The sequence below is a fragment of the Cyrtonyx montezumae genome, unplaced genomic scaffold (assembly GCF_038088225.1).
Source record: "Cyrtonyx montezumae isolate F1298 unplaced genomic scaffold, pur_monq_1.0 scaffold_4, whole genome shotgun sequence".
Classification (NCBI taxonomy): domain Eukaryota; kingdom Metazoa; phylum Chordata; class Aves; order Galliformes; family Odontophoridae; genus Cyrtonyx; species Cyrtonyx montezumae.
Window position 1 is genome coordinate 16,792,785 of NW_027072045.1, and position 18,310 is coordinate 16,811,094.

Consider the following 18,310-nt stretch of genomic DNA (forward strand, 5'->3'; position numbering starts at 1 on the left):
CGAGTGATAAGAAGCCTCATCCTTCCCTACCCCTTGGTCACTCACAGCTACTCCTTGTCAGTTTGTGAGATTCCAGGTATATCTAATTCTAGCTGGGGCTTTAGGTGCTGTGCTGTTTCTGTTGATGTTAATGATCTGTCATTAAGAAAGCAAAAACCACAACGAACTGTGAGCTTGGTCCTACAGGGGTTGTGTAACCCCTTGGTTAGTTGTTTTTGTGGTTTTGGTTTTTTTTAATACGTAATACATATAAAACTGTCAGATGCAAACAGAGAAGTTCCTTGTAGAAGGTACTTTGAGAAATGTTGAGTTGTCTTAGTGTGGAGAACGAGGAGAGCTCAGTGCTGCTGAAAGCTGCTAAAACTAGCAGTGTGCTGCAGCAGGTCTGTGTTTGGAGGTACTAACGTGTACCTCCTTGTAGAGAGGTGGAGGATGGGAGCTGCGTGTGCAGCTGAAGTCTAAGATGGGGTGAGCAGTGATGTGTTTGTTGTAGTAAGGCGTTGTGCACCCCGCTGGGCACGTGGCAGACTTTTTGTGGATGCTTTATGAATTCCTGTGAATTGTGTACTATGTGTAAATAGCAGTAGTATTCTGCTTTGGTGTGCAGGCTTTGTAAGATACTAACCAAAAGGTTTCATTTCTTTTTAACGATTCATTATTTATGCTGAGAGTTGTGTTACATTTGTTTCTGTGTGTAAATTATTAAAAAGTCTTCTTTAAAGCATAGCAAAGGTAATTGGGTATAGTCAAGCAATGCTTTTATGCTACTGTTTCCAAATTGTTGCACACAAAACCTTAACAGAGCAACCAAGGCTTGAGTGTGAGGAAAAGCTGTGAACTTAACCAGCTTCCGTGTTCTACATGTGGTAAAAACCTGCCAATGTGAATGTAGGAGTTCGTGTTATTCTCAGTTATAGCCATGAAGGAATTGAGACTGTGATCTTGCGGGGGTCATCAGAGCTTGTGCACTGTTCTGGAATTATGCTTTTAGAAGTGAATAGTTTTGACTTAATGCTATGCCAGTAAAAATGTGTATGTAACAATCCTGGGGATATACCTCTTCTAACTCTTCAGTCATGGAGCTGTCTGGATAAGCATTACCAAGTACATGTAAGTCACTCCCTAAACAACTTCTTTCCACTGATTCAGATGTCACAGGCTTATTTTCTACATCTAGAAAGCTAATTTAAAAATGAACTGCATGTGAAGTAAGAACAGACTCTGTGCTTGAGCAGAACAGTGTTCTTTGTGGAGGTGCAAGATCAGTTTCATCATAATATGTATTCCGTATTTTAATGAGTTTGACTTGTTACTTCAGATTCCTTTTCTTCATCTGGAGATTTTATTGCAGTTGGTAGACCTTAATGTACTCTTGTTGTTGCAGGTTAACGTGACTTGCCAGTGTTTTTTAAATCATTCTTTTGACATTTTAGCTAAAGTAAAAAAAAAAAAAAAGGAAAAAATCAACCCCTAAGAAGAAGAAGCAAAACCAAGCAAACAAAAAAGGAAACCAAAGCAAACAGTCAAAATCGAAAACAGAAACAATACAACACCACCCCCTGAGCTGTTTGTACTCCTGCAGGGGGCTCATTTGCAGCATTATTTCCATGCTGGATTCCCCTTCTGAGCCTTTACGATTCTGTGACAAAACGTTGTGTGGGAGGGAAAGAAGAAGCTCACGATGATGGATGTGATGCTGTTTCTTTCCTGTTGATGTCTTGCTACATTGGATTAAATATGAGAAAGTTGTCTTATGCAGTGTCTGATATCAGGTATTAGGATGCTCGTTAAAAATATACTCAGCTCTCACTTCCTTTGTTGGTTCTTGTTGCTTTCAAATCTTGTTTGCTCAGTGTTTCCCTGGGTGGGGTTGCGATTACTTGATTTTCTGATATGCAATAAGAAGAGGAATGATGCCTTAGCTTTTCTGATGGAGGAGGTGAAGCTCTCCTGGGACCCCTTGTGCCATGGCTGACTGATTGCTGTCAGATTGCTCTGCCTTGTGAACATCTGGTTGTAGCTGCATTGCTAGACTTGCTGACTAAACAGCTGGGCTGGTTTTCTGAGTAGTCATGCTAGAAGTACCCGAACCATGTGAAGTAAGTTCCACTTGCTAGGACTGTGTTTTAACTTCCTACCTCGCCACGTAGCTGCGTTTCACTGTTTTCTTTTTTGTTGTGGCTCCAGCACAATTGCCACCTTCTGCTTCTCTATACCCAAAGTGCTCAGCAGCCTCTCTCTTCTCGTAGCCCTCAGACTAACTGCATGTGGTGCATGGCCTGCAGGCTGCGGGTTGGGATTTTCTGGTGGGAGTGGTGGCTGAATCGGAATCCATGTTTTGGTTTAAAGCTAGAGGGCTGAACACAGATAAAGGCCACGAGTGCTGTTTCTTATTGCTACTGTTAAGATTGCTGGACTCAAATGGGAAATGAAAAATCAAGTTGATTGCTATCAATAATACAGCACTGTATCTGTATACCAGCAGAGCTATTTTTGTGATGAGTCTTCTGGCAGGCTCCTTTGAGTCTCACAGCTGAGACTGAAAACCCAAGGATGTGCATTGAGAGTGGACTGAAAAGCAACTGCAGGTTTTGTTGAGTGCCCAAAGATGTGAAATGCTCATAGCTTGTTATTACCTGCATGCCTCAGAGCTGTGGAAGGGAAGATAAACATGTCTGATTCTGCTGTAATGGTAGCAAAGCGCTATCCAAGCTGCATTTAGACTTCACCAGTTTATCTTACCAACAAAAATGATTTGGAAAGGAAAAGCAGGGTGGAAGCAAGCAGTCTGTTTGCCATGGGTGGGCACAGGGCTGGCTGGGTAAGGAGGGAGCCTGACCCTGGCTTTGTCACTGCAGCTGTTGTAGCTGTGTGATTGTGACAGCCTGTAGTGTAACACAACATATGCTTAACATTTTCCTGCTGTGTGGTAGTGATGATTTTTTTGTTCTGTAGCTTTTGGTGGTTTTATTCCTCTTCTGATACTTCAGCAGGAGTATGGTTTGAGTGCACTTCTATGCACTACAGTGTGGTTGTACAACTAGAAGGGAGAAAACGTTGCAACTATCGTTGTGCTTCTGTAAACTGGAACTTCATTTGGTGAGCCAATGTAATGCTTCTGTCCCTCTTCAGCAAGCGTCATTGCTCAGCTTTGCAGTGTAGGTTTGTCAAGAAGTTTTCAAATTCTCAAATGGATTTTGAGATTCCTTATAAAAATGCTATTTTCTGGGAGTTTTCCTGAGTTCTGCAGAGCTCATGAATATTCTGAACAGCAAATGTAGTGCACTTCCTGCAGCTCAGTGAATGCAATCTGTAAGCATTCACAGATGCTGTTCATTAAATAGTGCTTTTGTAAGGCTTCACTGTTGTCACTAGCACATCAGAAGATGAGATGTTGTTAGCTGCCAAAATAATGTATTAAGAGTATCCTTCCATCCTGAGTTAAGCAAAGCTTATTTGTAAACCTCCCATTAATTACTCTTGGATTAGAATTCCTGTGTAAGGTTTATTCTGATGAATGATGCAAAGCTTGGTCAGTTTTTTTGCCTTCAGAAGGGACAGACTTTAGTTGAGTTCTAAATAAAATTGTATATTTTTTCACTTGTACATTAATGGAAAAGCAAAACAAGCCTTTCCTTAGCACACCACAGAATGTGTGGAACTATTTTCTGGCATGCTTGTTTTAGTGTTGGGGTTGTTTTTTTTTTTTAATAAAGTTTCTTAAGAGCCACAAACATGATTTTTTTTTTTAAATGGAGATATTAATTAAATATGCGTTCTGTATGTTTGCACACTTTTAGATATACCAGCTTCCTGGTTAATAATAAACCAGCCCTGATATGCTGGCAGATTGCCACCAGGGTTAAATCTTCTAGCTTCCCCGGGGCAGGCAGCAGTGAGGTTAAGCTGACAGGTAGTGCTGGCAGTGTCCCTTAGTGTGTGCAGTGCCTGTGTGGTTACAGTGAGTGCAAGGAAGCAACAAAGAGGGTAGAGACGAGCAGTGGAAGTTAGAGAAAGCATATCAGGAAGGATCTTGGACTTAGAACAGAGAACAGGATAAAAATGGTTCCTACTATGACTGTGTGACGGATGGCTTTCTTCAAAGTAATGCTGCAGCACAGTCATCTGTCTGCTTGAGTGCAGCTGCATTAGGCACTGGCAAAGGATATCTGCTAAACTGGAGCTGTGTTCATCTTCCATGTTTTTCTGGTCTATGTTACGAAAGTTCAAGAAGTTCAACAAAGTTTGCGGAAAATGTTCGTCAGAATAGTAGTTCCCTGTTTCTTTTTTTTAAATTGCTGTGTTGCACAGTGACTTCCAGCTTTTTGCTCTTTGGTTTTCAAATAGCCTGCTAAGCCCCAAACAAAAGGATAGAAGCTGCTGCAAGCTCCTAACTTATATTTGAGAAAGTGTTTGGTATTGCTGAAACAGCTTTGGTATTGCACAGAGTAGCTTAGGATTCCAAGGTTATATTGAATGTTAAGTAATTCTGTATTGGTATCCAAGTGGCTGTGATGAAAGCTACTTCACTTGAAGTTAGTTACTTGAAAGAGAAAGTGAAGGTAGAGCATTGTATTTGCTGAGTAGTAAATCTCTGAAGTGGTGAATTAAGTTTAAATTTAAAGTAGATGAAAATATTTATGTGCTCACAATAAACAAAAAAAAACCCCTTCCTCTATTTTTCAGAAACTTTTTCACTAAAAGGACAAAGGAACTCAGACCTGCTGTCCAAAGTGCTCCTGGCTGGAAGTTGTTTGGAAAAGTCCCTCCCAGGGAAAACCTTCCAAAAGACTCCAAAATAATTCAGCAGGTGAGTGGACATCACACAACTGTAGGCAGAAAAACTGTGAGAATTACTGTGTAGGTACTGCAGCTGTTACCTCCATGCTGCTGTTATATGGCCATACAGTGCTCTAGGAAGACTCTCTGGGGCTGTGTCTAAAGGATGCTAGCTATTGAGAAGGAGAAGTTGGAGTTTTATGACCGTTACATTCCTCTGCACATCTCAGTCCTTAATAAAACATTGGTACACGTTCAAAAGTATTTAAGTTGTTTAAATCAAAACTTCAACACTCTTACTAATTTTCCATAAAATGTTGCTTCTCGTAACACGTTACAATTTTGTAATGGTAAAGCAATTGCAAAATACTCTAGTCTTTCTTTAAGGCTCAATTCTGAGTTACTTTTGCATATTTTATGCAATAGGACCCTAGTTAGGCTTATAGATTGGCTTTTGTTCAAGCTAGATAATAATTTAGTAAAATGTTTCCTCTTAAAGAATTCTTGAATAGTCATGTTACAGAACTGATCTTTTTGGATATAGCTCGTGTTTCCATAGTCCTTGCTTCTTGCCTGTAAGCTTGCTATGTCGGTAATCAGGGAAAAACTGTGTAGAATTCTGGAGCACATCATCTTTCACTTAGCTTTTTTAATCTCACTTGAGTATTTTGTTTATTCCAGAATAGTTGCAGCAGTGCAAACTGAACTTGTTTGGGATTTACTGGGGTAGTACAGAAAAGTAATTTTAACTTCGATCTCCTGATGCCAAGTTTTGTCACTGACACTTCTACATTTTCACTCCTGTGGCTGAAATAATCATAAAAACAACTCTGTCTTTAAAGACAAGGAATTGGTAATATATCAGTAAAGTTAACATACAGTGCTGAGGCTGAGAGATTTGTTCAGTTAAGAAATATGAATGTCCCTTGCGTTGGTGAAACGGTAACCGAATCTCTTGAGCTGCTTTTTTTCTTTGTCTCCTCTCTTAAATTCTGTATGAGCTGATGTTTTTGGCAGGTGCAAATGGCTGTGAATGAAGCAGTGTTCAGCCATCTTCTAGAAAGAACTGCATGTTGAAAGAGGGCCTTTTGGGAGCAACTTAAGTGAAAAATGAGAGGTTCTTTTTGAAGGACTTCAATGTAATGAGAGTTGTCACACAATGAAATTTAAGAAAATAAGGAAATGATGAGCTATTTACTCTGAATTAAACTAGGTGCTTTTTCACCACTTTCAAATACTATTTTTCTTATGGAATTGTTTCCTTTTTCAGGAGGAGAGGGCAGGTGTGTTTAGTTTGCATGCAGATGAATGCTGTTGGCCTTGTGCTGTGAAAATACTGTGCTTAAAATCCAGATGTCTCGTCCATCTTGTGAAATGAACATGTGTACAATGCTTACCAATCATCTGCTTCCCATTTTCTAGCAATGAAGATGTTTGTTTGACAAATGAGCTAGTCTGCGGAAGTATTTTTCTTATCCTGTTGTCTCTTAGTGACTGTTTTTCTTTTAAACTGTAATTTTGTTTTTTAATTTCTCTGAAGTGGCAGAAAAGCAGAAATAGAATAATGTATTGTCTTTAAACATGACTGGGTTGGTCTTGGAGTCCCGTCATGTGATTTGTGTTAGACTGGTTGCCAGATTAAAATCAGCATTAGATTTATATAATCTTGAGTGTTGTATCAGTTATGGGTAATATTATTAAGTTTTAATGTAGAGATGTATGGTCTCTAGATAAAGCATCGTGGTCTAAAATCCACACTTATGAAAGGAGGAATCCAGCTTGGTGGCATATTTAGTACAGAGTTAAATCTACTGTATCTGAGAACTTGAATTCTTAAATTGAGAGGTGACCCTATTGTCTCTATATTTTACATGCATGTAAAACTTAGTGTAGCTCCTTGTGCACGTCTTTGAAGAAAAGGCAATAGTTTTTATCAAAAGCATTCCAATTTGTTAATCTGGCCATAGCCTTAAATTAATATTGGCATGCTTTATTAATGAAGATGGGTGGAAAATATCATCTGCACTGTGAGTGGCTGTCTGAGGTTCCCAGACACAGTTCCTCACTACCGATGATGTGACCAAAAGGAGTGCAGGCAAGAATTATAGTTACAAGGTCTATAAAAAGCTGGTGCAGGCTTAATTTGTCCTGTTCACTACTAATTCTGTTACCCAATATGTGATGAGCCTTGGACTTGCATTTCCATGTTTCCTCCTGGCTGGTGGAAGCTTCCTTTATTACCTGTTTTGGTGAGGATGACGGGGTAAATTCACAACTGCATCTAAATTAATAATTGTGGCTCACAGTCACAGTTTGTCAATAGATGTTGCTATATATGCCTTTGCAAAGAAGTCCAGTGGTGATTGCAGTGTCTTGAATAACTTCCCCCGAAAGCCTGGAAACTTAATTTGAGATCCTCTTTCAGGCATTTTTCAGACAACAGTGTAGCCAGCTCTGCCTTCAGAGACTGTCTAATGAGCGCAGCTGTAAATTTCTTTGCAGTTTTGGAGCACGTGTAGAAGACAAATACCCTGCCCAAAGCACGCTGCAGGCCTGCATCTTTGTGGAGGTGGCAGAGCCCCTCTGCAGCTGTGCTGCCATCAGCATGCTCGGGGCGCCGTGCTCGAGCTCCAAGTGGGCTGGAGGCTGAAAGGTCTTGGCAGCCGCCCCTGCCGGCGCTCAGCTGCTGGCATGCACTGCTCCCCTTGGATTTGGAGCTGCCCAGGCAGGATGTGATCGAGGCCAACTCTTTTACTGGACATCTCCCTCCTCTGGATTTCCTTCCTTAGCTGTGTTTTTAAAAAAGGAAAATAGCAACTCCTTAGGATTGCAAATGTCACATGCATTTGATGGTTTTAGGAAGTGCACCTTTTTCATGAACTGCAGCTAGTAAAACCAGCCATTATGAGATCTATGTGGTCATCGATGATACATTCTTTTCAGTCTGTAAAGGAATCTGCTTTCAATTAGACCTCCAAAGTATTTTAACACAGAAGCATTTGAAGCCAGAGCTGATTTGTGGGATGATGTGTGCTGACTGAAGGGCAAGTTCTGTTTAAAAAAGCAAACTGAATTTAATTTTCTGTCCTTACAGTTAAAGAAAAGAGGTTTGTATTAGTGATCAAAATGATTCTGAATATCGCCAATTTATGCTCTCCCTTTTATTAAAGCACTCTTGAATATTTTTTATTAATTTGTTTAACATTGTGAAACTCTCTTTTCCTAATGTGCCCAAATTAAAATAACCTCAAAATATATGAGTTTGTGCTGCAAGGCAAACAGAAATGAAGCGTATATCAAATTCATTTCATCAATGGTTGTAACAAAGTACAGCCAGTAACAGCCTTAAATGAAGAGGGGGGGCTTCTTTTCAGAACTGACACATGCAAAGCTTGCAGTGATTTATTGATTGCTTCTTTGGAAGTAAAGCAAAATAATTTTTTCCAGGAGCTGCCACCTTGTATACAAGATGGCAGGTTTTTAACTTCAGACCATCAGTTACATGCTAACTGTGATTTAAATGGCTGAGTCTCTATCCTACAGCTAACCTCTGAAAATACTGGGTTTGGCTTGCTCTGAAATCTTTAAAACAAACAAACAAAAACACCACCTGTATTTGAGGGCTAATAAACTTGTGCATATTTTTCCAGTGTTGTTATATCCCGTCTGAAATCTAACAGTGAAATCATTCACTGAATCAGCACAACTCCCGTGGTCTCCCAGGGACAAAAATTGTCTGAGGCTGCTCTTCAGAGGAACAGATGTGTTTTGAATCAGCTTTCAGACAGCTCAGGCCTTCTAACTTGCAATAGTAATACTTCAAGGCAGTCACTGTGCTTTCAGTTTAAACTGTGTGTTAAGCTTCAAAAGTGTTATGTGTTTGTCAACAAATCTGAGGATGGAATATCTGAAAGAAGTACATAAATACGAGGCTGAAAGTTTTTCCACAAGTGATTCTTATCTAGATAGAGGTCACACTGGCTCATTTTGCATGTACTGCTGGAAAAACTAAAGAAGAAAGGCAAGAATTCTGAGTGTTCTTCAGATACAGTCAGAACTGCATTGGTAACAAATTTCCTTGAGACAGGTATGGACAATGAATGTGTTGTTAAGTCTTGCAAGGATCACATAGCACCAAGGTAGTATTTAGTCAGCTAGTGGGAGTGAAAAGACTGTGACAGTCTTATTTGCAGATGTGGTAGCAGTCAGATTCTCAAGAAATGTCTGTCAACTTTCTGGAGCGTACATGCAGTCAGAAATGCTGTACTGTAGGTAAAACATTTGTGTTTAGAAGTGTTTCAAAGACCTTCCCAGTAATTTAGGCTTCGATAATGATTATCTTGTCAACAAAGTGGTGATGAAGCTTGTAGGATCTCAGGCTTCTCTGTTTGTAGAAAGCAAATAAAACATAGTCCAGCTACAAAGACTCACCCAGCTGCTTTGACGGGGAAAATTTGTCAAGGAGAATTTCTGGATCTGCTTTTTGACAGGATGGCTCCTTCTCTACTGTATCTTTGAATTCCTTTAGCAAAGGGTGACAAAAGGATTGTGTTTTCTTCTCTTAAGAATTGAGGTTTTGCAGGGCAAGCAGACCGCTTGGTGAGCTTGATGTGCTGTGGTAGCAAAGTCATCATTCAGGTTGGCTATATCAAATGCCAAGAGCATAGGAATTAGCAGAAAAATGCTTTCAGCATGGTAAAGATGTACACACTTTTTTTCCAACGTTTTTCTTATGAGGCTGTCATAGTATTTCCTTACTGAAAAGAAGAAAGTAATGTGACAGCATAGAAGGAAGCCTTTGAATTTTTTTTCTTCTCCTGTGGTATGCATGGTGCAAGAACAGGACAGAAGTAAGATTGAAATTGTGATAAAGAGCTTGATTGCTCACATTCTTCCTGGTACTGTAATAAAATGCTTGTGAGCAATGGCTATGTCTGTTTAGGCACTCTTTTTAAGTTTGGACTTTCAATTAGATAATTGGGTGTAATGTAAAATGGAAGCCAGTGGAGCTTTGGTTGTATAGGGTTTCCTGTAGCTGGACATGCTTTTGCCTGATCACCTTGTTCGAATATGGTATAAAGGATTACACGTTGTTATTTATAATCTTTAATCTGTCCCTTGTAACCCAGATGACTATTTAGAGCCTTACAACCATGTCCAGGTTCTCAGCAGCTTGTTGGTGAAGTTGAAGTGTAATGCTCTTCTGAGCTGTCAATATAGAAATAATATCAGACTGTGGTAGTGGAAGTGGGGGCTTAAAGGCATTCAGTTGGGTGCAGAAGATGAGTGGAATGAAAAATGAATCATGAAGATACAGCATCAGAGCTAACCGTTTCAGGAGTGTCAGCATCAAGACCATATTTTGTTCTCACAGTGTACCTGCTGAGGGTAGTGCTGAACTATGCGTAATGCTTATAGGAGGTGTGGTCTAGGGAGGGATGTTGCATCAACCCCTCTTGTTATGCACTAGAGAAAGGTGCTATGGAAAAAGATCTCCTTTTCAGAAAAGGTGCTGACTGAATAAACTACATAACTTAAAAGAAGAAATAACCCAATGGGAGCTTATACACATCTTGCTCAAGTGTGAAGTCTTTGTGTGTGTTTTTGTCTATTTTGAGAGCTGGAGGAGGAGGAACAGCTGCATTTCTTTAAGGATAAACACTTGATATGTGAATTTAAACTTCGGCTTGCATGTTGCTGTATTATAATGTTTTTTTCCTTCACTTATTCACTAAGGCTTTGCTTCTGTTTTTCTCATTAGGATGACAGTTCTGGCAGTCTTGCGTCAATATCTGCTCTCAGTCTGTTAAACACAGGGGTATGGAATTTAATATGTTTTTTTCTAGTTGTATTCAATGCCATGCATGGGACTATGTAGCACTCATTAAAAATAGAACAAACATCACATTTTCACAGTAGCATGAATATTTTATGGCACTAACCATCAACTCATTAGATACCATTAGTAAAAATAAAAAAAAAAGAATAACTTTTGCACATGAATCTCACTAACAACTTCAAGTGATAGAGTATTATTGTTTATTAACATACTGCTGCATGTTCTTGAATAGCAGAAGAATAAACTGGTAAATTACCATCAAGTTCTAGCATTACCTGTGTTTGCTGTGCATCTGTACTTAATGGTAAAAGTTGTTAAAACGGCTGAAATGTTCATTTTTGAACACTCAGTATAAATTTGAAGAATTGATATCATCTAAGCTGATTTTTCCCATCTTTAAGTCACATGAGCAGTAGCACTTCAGAATTCCAGATGCTTTTAATCATACTTTCCAGTAAAAAAATGGAACTCTAGAAAGGTACAGCTGTTGAAACTCTTTTGTTATATGCTGTTGTATCTTCCATTTGCTGTGACTGGTTTGCTTTTGAAATTGGTCCAATGCATCTGCCTCTTCGAAAACTCTTCAGTAATCCCACACCCAATGTTAAACAGAAATAGCAACAACGTTGCTGCTTTTCATTCTGTGGGTCTGTTACACTGTATGAAATAGAGCAGTAATGTGACTGCTGGCTGATATGTGATGCCTGTGGTTCATGTTACGTGGTTCAGGTTCTCTCATCTCTTCTTTACTGGGCCCAGAAACCCATGCCTTTATGTGTTTTTGTAAGCAAGAAGAGATGAAACCTGATGCAACTTGTGAAAAATCCATTTGAGGAAAAATGAAGTCAGAGAGGGGAGATGGATGACATTACTTTGGAAGGTTGATCTAGAAACTGTTCAGCATCCATTTGGTTGCTCTCTCGTATTATATGAGAGATGGTATTCTTCCCTGCCTATGTGATCTTGAAGTTAGAAACAAATGTACTGTTCTGAAAAAATACCTAGTGCATGACTCTGAGAATCTTTCAGTGACATCTGTTCTTGGTATAAACACCATCTTGTTTTTAAGTGACTTATAGCTAATTCTGGTTCAGTAATTTTAACATGCAGCTTGGAGTTTGGTGTGCAAGAGGGAGTCCTTATGCATTAAGCAGAAATTCTGCTTACATAACGTACTAATGTCAGTTTTCCCAGTGTGATGTAGGGTGCTTTCCTAAGAGACTCAGTTTTAAAAGGGAATGAGAAGGCCTGCAAATTGGCATATCTTCATGGTAAGCATAAAAGCAGCTCCATAAGCAGAAGACATCCTGCCCCATTTGTATATTACCTTGTCTTTAGGTTAATATGCTTATCTGTATTTCTGTAGGAATAAATACTGGAAATTCTAGTCCGTCCACGTTTCAAAGTGCTCTTACTAAATTGTCACAGTGTTTTCCAGGAAAAAAAAAAAGCTTTTTGTTTACTTGCAGATTTGTGATTGTCAGTAGATGAGAAGATGCAGTTCTGGCATTAATAAAGAGAAAAGTAAAAGATGGGAGATATCTGTATTACATATTAGGAGAAAATTCTTTACTAAGAGGGTAGTTAAGGTGCTGGCACTGCTGCCCAGAGAGCTGTGGGTGCACCATTCTTGGAGGTGCTCAGGACTGGATTGGATGGGGCCCTGGACCCTGCTCATGACAAGTGAGGTAGAACTGCTTGGGTTTTAAGGTCCCTTCCAACCCATCACCATCCTGTGATTCTGTGAATTATTTTTGCTTTCTATTAAAGCTGATATTTTTTTTCCTATTTTGGGATGGTAACTTGAGATACACTGCAATGAAGATTTTTTAGGGTCAAAGTTCCTTATTGTGATACATGTAACACTTCCTAAATGGTTATTTTTCCTCCTGTAAACACATCTTGCAATTCTTGAATCTTAGCTCACAGGATAAAACAGTTGACAGTTATGTCCTACACCTTATGCTCTTGCCTTGTCAGTTGTTTTAAATTGTACTTTTTACCTTTAAAGTGAAATTCTGTGTCAGCTCGAGCTTTTTATCCAATGCTGAGAATTTCAGATCCTTCCTCAAATGCTTATTGGAATCTCTAAGTCTAGTAACACAAGGATAGGCTCATTTCAAAAAAGGAATGAGTACTTCAGTTGCTCAAATTAATGAATTTCATGATTTCTGGTGATTCTTGGATCTAATCTTTCATAGTGGATATGTTTCCTGAGCAAGAAACATCTTCTGTGTGGAGATTCTGCTTTTTGGAGTCTATTTTGTCTTGGGAAGCATGTAACTTTGGCAATTTGAACTTGAAGTTATTTTGGTGTCTGTTTTCCTAGTAATGCTTAGAATTTTCACACTGAAAGAAAAAAAATAATTTGTGAAGCATCCTTAGTTCCAGGTGCACAGTTGGATAATGGCTTCTGCCTTTTGTGGAAATCACTGTGAAGATTTTTATGCCTTTTCTTAACTGTTTCTGTTACTTCTGGTAAAGTGTGTCAGTTCCTGGCATATATGACAGACAGAGACACTAGGATAATTCAGATGTCTAGATTGTAATAAGATGGTGAAAATGTTCATTTCTTATGGCTTTTCTGGTGCTTTTTATTTAACTTATATTTCCCCATACCCAATTTGCATGGAAAAAAAAGTTGGTTCCAGCTGAATTTCTGTGTCTCTGACCGCTCACTGAACTTAATATTGTGTTGCTCCTGTGACAGTACTGGAAAGTGTGAAATTCAGTCAAGAATTTGAGAGATGGGAATGCTACTGTCCTTCAATGGTTTGGGTCTAGTTCTTCAGTACTGCAGGCTGGATGCTGACTGTGGGCTATCATCCCTAGTTAAGAATGTGTTAGGATAGCCTGAAATACACATGGTGGCAGGAGTGCCTGTAATGTCATATAGTTGTGGGTGGGATGAAAAAAATTTAGTCTCTTAAATATGTATATTCATTCATACAATTAATTTTGAGTTGTCTCATTTTTCTTGTGCTTGTGTAAGTTACAACAGAACTAACACCAGTCATTTAAATCCAGTTGTTGAGGATATTTTTTTGAATGTGTCAAGTGATACTGCATACATATTGTTTTCAATCAATGTTGTCTCAGGAATTACCCTTCAGGAGAGGATTACGTTGTAGGAAGCCTGTGTAGCCTGTTGCGTGTGGATGTACCACTGAGAGCTCAGCTGATCTTCTCTGATCTCTGAAGCTTGTAGGTTGGGCCTGGTTAGTACTTGGCTGGGAAACTCCTTGGCAACACTGGGTGCTGTCCCTTTCCTGAGCATGTTTGGGCCCTCTGTTCTCAGGGATGCTCAGAACCTGGGTAGGTAAGGCTTTGCTCAGCCTTGCTTTGAGTGGGGAGCTGGGCTGGATCCCCTTCCATCCTCACTGATTCTGTGGTGACTTTCTCTTGAGGGAGGAGCAATATGACTTCCTTGAAGTCATACTTGTTGGACACCTTCATTGGATTATGCCCAAAGTGGAAGAACAGAAACCTTGTTTGAGGTTATTAAAACAGGTACAGTAAGGAGTCTGATGAGTATAAAACCTTAAGCCACCTTAAAGTGAATCAACGCTTTGTGTCTTCTCTGGAAAGGTGAGGACCTGATGTCAGTTTTGTAAGAAGTATTTTCCCATTTATATTTATGGGCTTCAACTGTATACAAAGCTTTAAGCTACATTTAAAATTGTCAGCTATGTTTGTTTAATGCTGTCAGTGAACACTGAACGTGTAAAGTCCTCTGTTTATTCCTGGGAGAATGAATACGTATGAGAAACTATGCATTAGGTGAGAGGAGCAGTTTTTAGAGGAGAATGTTTGATTGGGAAAGTATATGACCTAACTAGTAATCTATCTTTATTTTTGGTGACTGAACTCGAAAGTTTGTTACCAAAATACCTTGAATTTGTTTTCTTTAAAAGATATGCTAACGTTCTGTTTGAATTCCAGCACACAGAAGGTATGTAGAGAGCCAATCTATCTAACCTTCGTGCCTAAGTATGTGAATCCACAAGCTACCTTTGCTCGGGAAGAAGTGGAAAGTCTTCTCACAGACAAACTTGTATTTGCTAAACTATAAGAATGGGTTCCTCAGTAACTTGGCAGTATTTTTTTTATTTACAGGAGCTATAAAAGAGGGAATGTGTAATTTTTGAGGTTTTCATTTGGCTCTGTCAAGCCTTTTTCCTAATGACTGCCTTATTTGTGTTTTTTAAGTTGTTCTGTGGAAAAAGGAATAGGAATTTTTTCTTCCTCTGTCTTCAGTGTACTAAAGACTCGTGAATTTTTTTCAAGTAGATCACTTGTTTTTTCTTCTGAGGAAAGAAATGATGTGAAACAGACTGTAATTCTATATGTACTGTCACTGAGCACAGAATAGGTTATGGGTAATGGATTCAGTGGTCTTGCTAAAGGCTTCATAAACAAGAAGGGTACCACATTGTAAGGGGGACTAGAATCAAGAGGAAATAAATGGTAACACACGCACTGTTGGTTAATGTGTTTTTTCTCAGCTTCGCAGATTTAAATGTACTTGTTTGCTAACTATTACAGGAAGATTATGCAGGTTTTCTAGGAATAACTCACCCCTAGATGTTCAGTTTGAACTAGGATAAATTAAAGATTAAGCTGATAGAAGAAACTGCCTTCTCGGTCATTTTTGTTTAGCAGTTCTGGGAAGCTGCATTGTTTTGCTATAAATTTCAATTTGTAATGTTAGCTCCTTGCTGTCTTAAGTGATTTGATGTTTATGTAAATGTTACTAGTAAGTGTTAAGTAATATATGCTCATTAGGTTACAAGGGAGTCTGAAAAAGTTGAAATTTCATTTCTGTCAATAATATTGTTTAGGAATATGAAGCACGGACAGGAAGAATGTATAAGCCTCCACCTCCATCAGCAAGACGTAAAAACATTGAATTTGAACCACTTTCAACTACTGCTTTGATTCTGGAGGATCGACCAGCGTAAGTATAATTCTGCTGTGCATCTGATGGTGACTGGATTTGATAGATGGGAAGCTTATTTCATCAGAAGCGTAATTCTCACACAACAGGCATATGCTTTATTCCGTCCCTCATAATAAAACCAACAGTTATTTCCAGAAGAGCCTGCAAGCATATGCGACTATATGTGAAATTTTCTTAACATAATGGGGGCCACTGGTAAGTTATCTGCTGTGTACTAGGGCGGTGTTGTAGGCACCCTTAATCAGTAAAAATTACTGAAGAATGGATTTCTTCTCTGCCATCTTAGTGTGCGTTCCCTTCTCCTTCCGGACAATTAGTTTCTGAGATCAGTAAGGAAGACTTAATAGCAGCAGTTAGTGCTTCAGCAAATTTGGGAGTGGCTTACCAGAAAAAGAAAGAAGTATTAGGTTAAGTAATAACAGGGGTAGAAAGAATTGCTTTTGAAACACAAGAAATAAAAAATGACTGTTCAGCATTTCTGACGTGAAGGTACTTGGCCAGTGTAATTAATTGCTTTGTTGGTACAAAGATAAGGAGTTCCCTAAAACTGTTCCTTGCTGCAGTTATGTTTTCTTGGCTACTTGAAACTACAGTTGAAGGCAAAAAAAACTGCATTAAATACAAATGAGAACAGTAATGAAAAATGAGTAATATATTGTTTGATCCGTTTAGTTATATTGCCTTTAGCGATCTGAAAGAAAGAGGAGGACAAGCTGACTAGGTACACATGCCATGACGAAAGCAAATCCATCAAAGCTTTCAGATCACACCTTGAGGAAACTCGTGATGGCACTCATTTTCTTCACTTAATTTCAATTAAGAAATGACAATTAGAAGCGTTTCCCTGGAGATTCTCTCAAGTGGTGTATAAGTTCCTTCCGTGCTAAGACAGAAATACCTCAACAAGTATCTTGAACAGTGGTGCAGATGAGCATAAGATTTGTAAATGCATGATTTCCTTTTATTCTCTGGAAGAGACAAAGACAGTAACCAAAGTATGTTTATAAGAATGCCTTTTCTGCTCATTTCAAATTTGAGTGCAATTCCAAGTGAGTAACGTGTTCTCATATCATCTTTGAAAATAAATTCTGCTCTCAGTGAATTCTGAAATTTTAGGAAAATGATCAGTTATACTTTAAAACAAATAAATAAAGTGGAGAATCTTTTTTTTTGTGTGTGTTAAATTACAGACATGCCTTCTGTCTATTTTGAAAGAGAGCAAAATAAAGATTAGGTAAGAGACTGAGACCAAGGATTGCATTCAGTTTTGTTTTTGAATGTTAGTCAAATGTTAGAGTAGTTAGTCAAAAGGAAGTGTGTATTTGGCAGTCGGGATCACTGATTGTCAAACCAAACCAAACAAAATCCTGAAGCAGGCTTATTGGTAGTTCTGTAGCAAGCATCTTAATTTTAGTTCTCGTGTGATTGGGGTCTGTCCTTTCTTTCTTTGGTAATTCCATATTCCTTTTACCTGTCAATGAACAAACATAATCATAGATCTGGTTATGCTTAATGCTTAAAATACACATGCAAAAATGTATCAGAATAAGTGACTGCATAAAGAACATCAGTATTTCTTTTTTATTGCTTCATGGAAACTTCAGTTGGACGTTATTTCAAATGTTCAACAAATACATTAACTGCAGAGACAGGTGACAGTCTCTGAGTAAGAACAAACTCTTCTAGCAGTAGTTTATATTTACAAGTTGAAAAGAACTTGGCTATACCACAGTGTGACTTTGTTCTGGCCGTGCTGTGGAGGAAGTTGTAGGACAGCAGATCAACAGAAGTAGTAAAAACCTGGTAGTTCTGAATAAATAGCAATCGTCCTTTGTGGTTACTGAAGCACTGACAGTGTGACAACTCCAAACTTCACTTCAGAGAGAAAATAATTAAATAAGTGTTTTGAAATGGTTCAGTATGTTATTTGTGTGTACTGAATTCAGGAACAACTTGTTTTCAGAAATCTTCCTGCCAAATCAGTGGAAGAGGCTTTACGTCACCGACAAGAATATGATGAAATGGTGGCAGAGGCAAAAAAACGAGGTATGTTAACTGCTATAATTCTATTTAACCATACAGCAGAAATATCTTCTGGCTAGTAGGTACAGCAAAGAACAATCTTGTTTTAACATTTAAGGTTATTTTCTGATATACTTGTTCAGATAACTTAAAAACCAAGCTCAGTTTTCAATTTTTTTTCTTATTATTTCTTATTTCTTATTATAGTGAATGTAACTAGGTTTGGATATCAGTTAATTTTTTTTCATTTTTAAGTGGAAATTTGATTTTTTGTTTTTAACTGCTTGCATAATGTGTTTTCAAGCACTGTTGCTGCAGTTCTTGCTGAGAACTAAAGTAGAATGAAGCTGACCGCTTAAAGATTATTTTATTTCAATGTGAAGACAGATGAAAACTTTGTTTTTCAAATCAGCTGTATCTCTGAATCTTTCTGTTTCTATTAGATGCGCTTTTTTAAATTAAATGCGTTTGTTTCATTTGGGACTGTGGCAATCCATGAATAGTTTGTTGAAAGGACTTCTGTGTTCTCATCCCTAGTGCTCAGGGAATAAGCTATTTCAGGAATTCATACTGCATATTTTACTTGGGCTGCTGTCAGTCAGATACAAGCTCCTGAACTTAATTGAGCCTCTGTATGGATCTGTAGCAGCTTGCTCTGAAAGATGTAATGGGAAATCCAAAGCATATGACACAAGTATGAGCTTTGAAAG

General features: G+C 38.5%; 1 protein-coding gene across 2 annotated transcripts in view; it reads left to right on the forward strand.

Moving 5' to 3' along the window:
- The window catches only part of TBC1D12 (TBC1 domain family member 12), a 36,617-nt gene that overhangs the window by 8,365 nt on the left and 9,942 nt on the right, over positions 1–18,310 (forward strand). Inside the window, exons 2-5 of one of the 2 annotated variants that reach the window (XM_065746158.1) lie at positions 4,687–4,810; positions 10,541–10,597; positions 15,460–15,575; positions 17,542–17,624. In XM_065746158.1, the coding sequence (XP_065602230.1) occupies positions 4,687–4,810; positions 10,541–10,597; positions 15,460–15,575; positions 17,542–17,624 (380 nt within the window). The remainder of the gene's footprint in view (positions 1–4,686; positions 4,811–10,540; positions 10,598–15,459; positions 15,576–17,541; positions 17,625–18,310) is intronic. The other variant, XM_065746159.1, reaches the window with a different exon arrangement.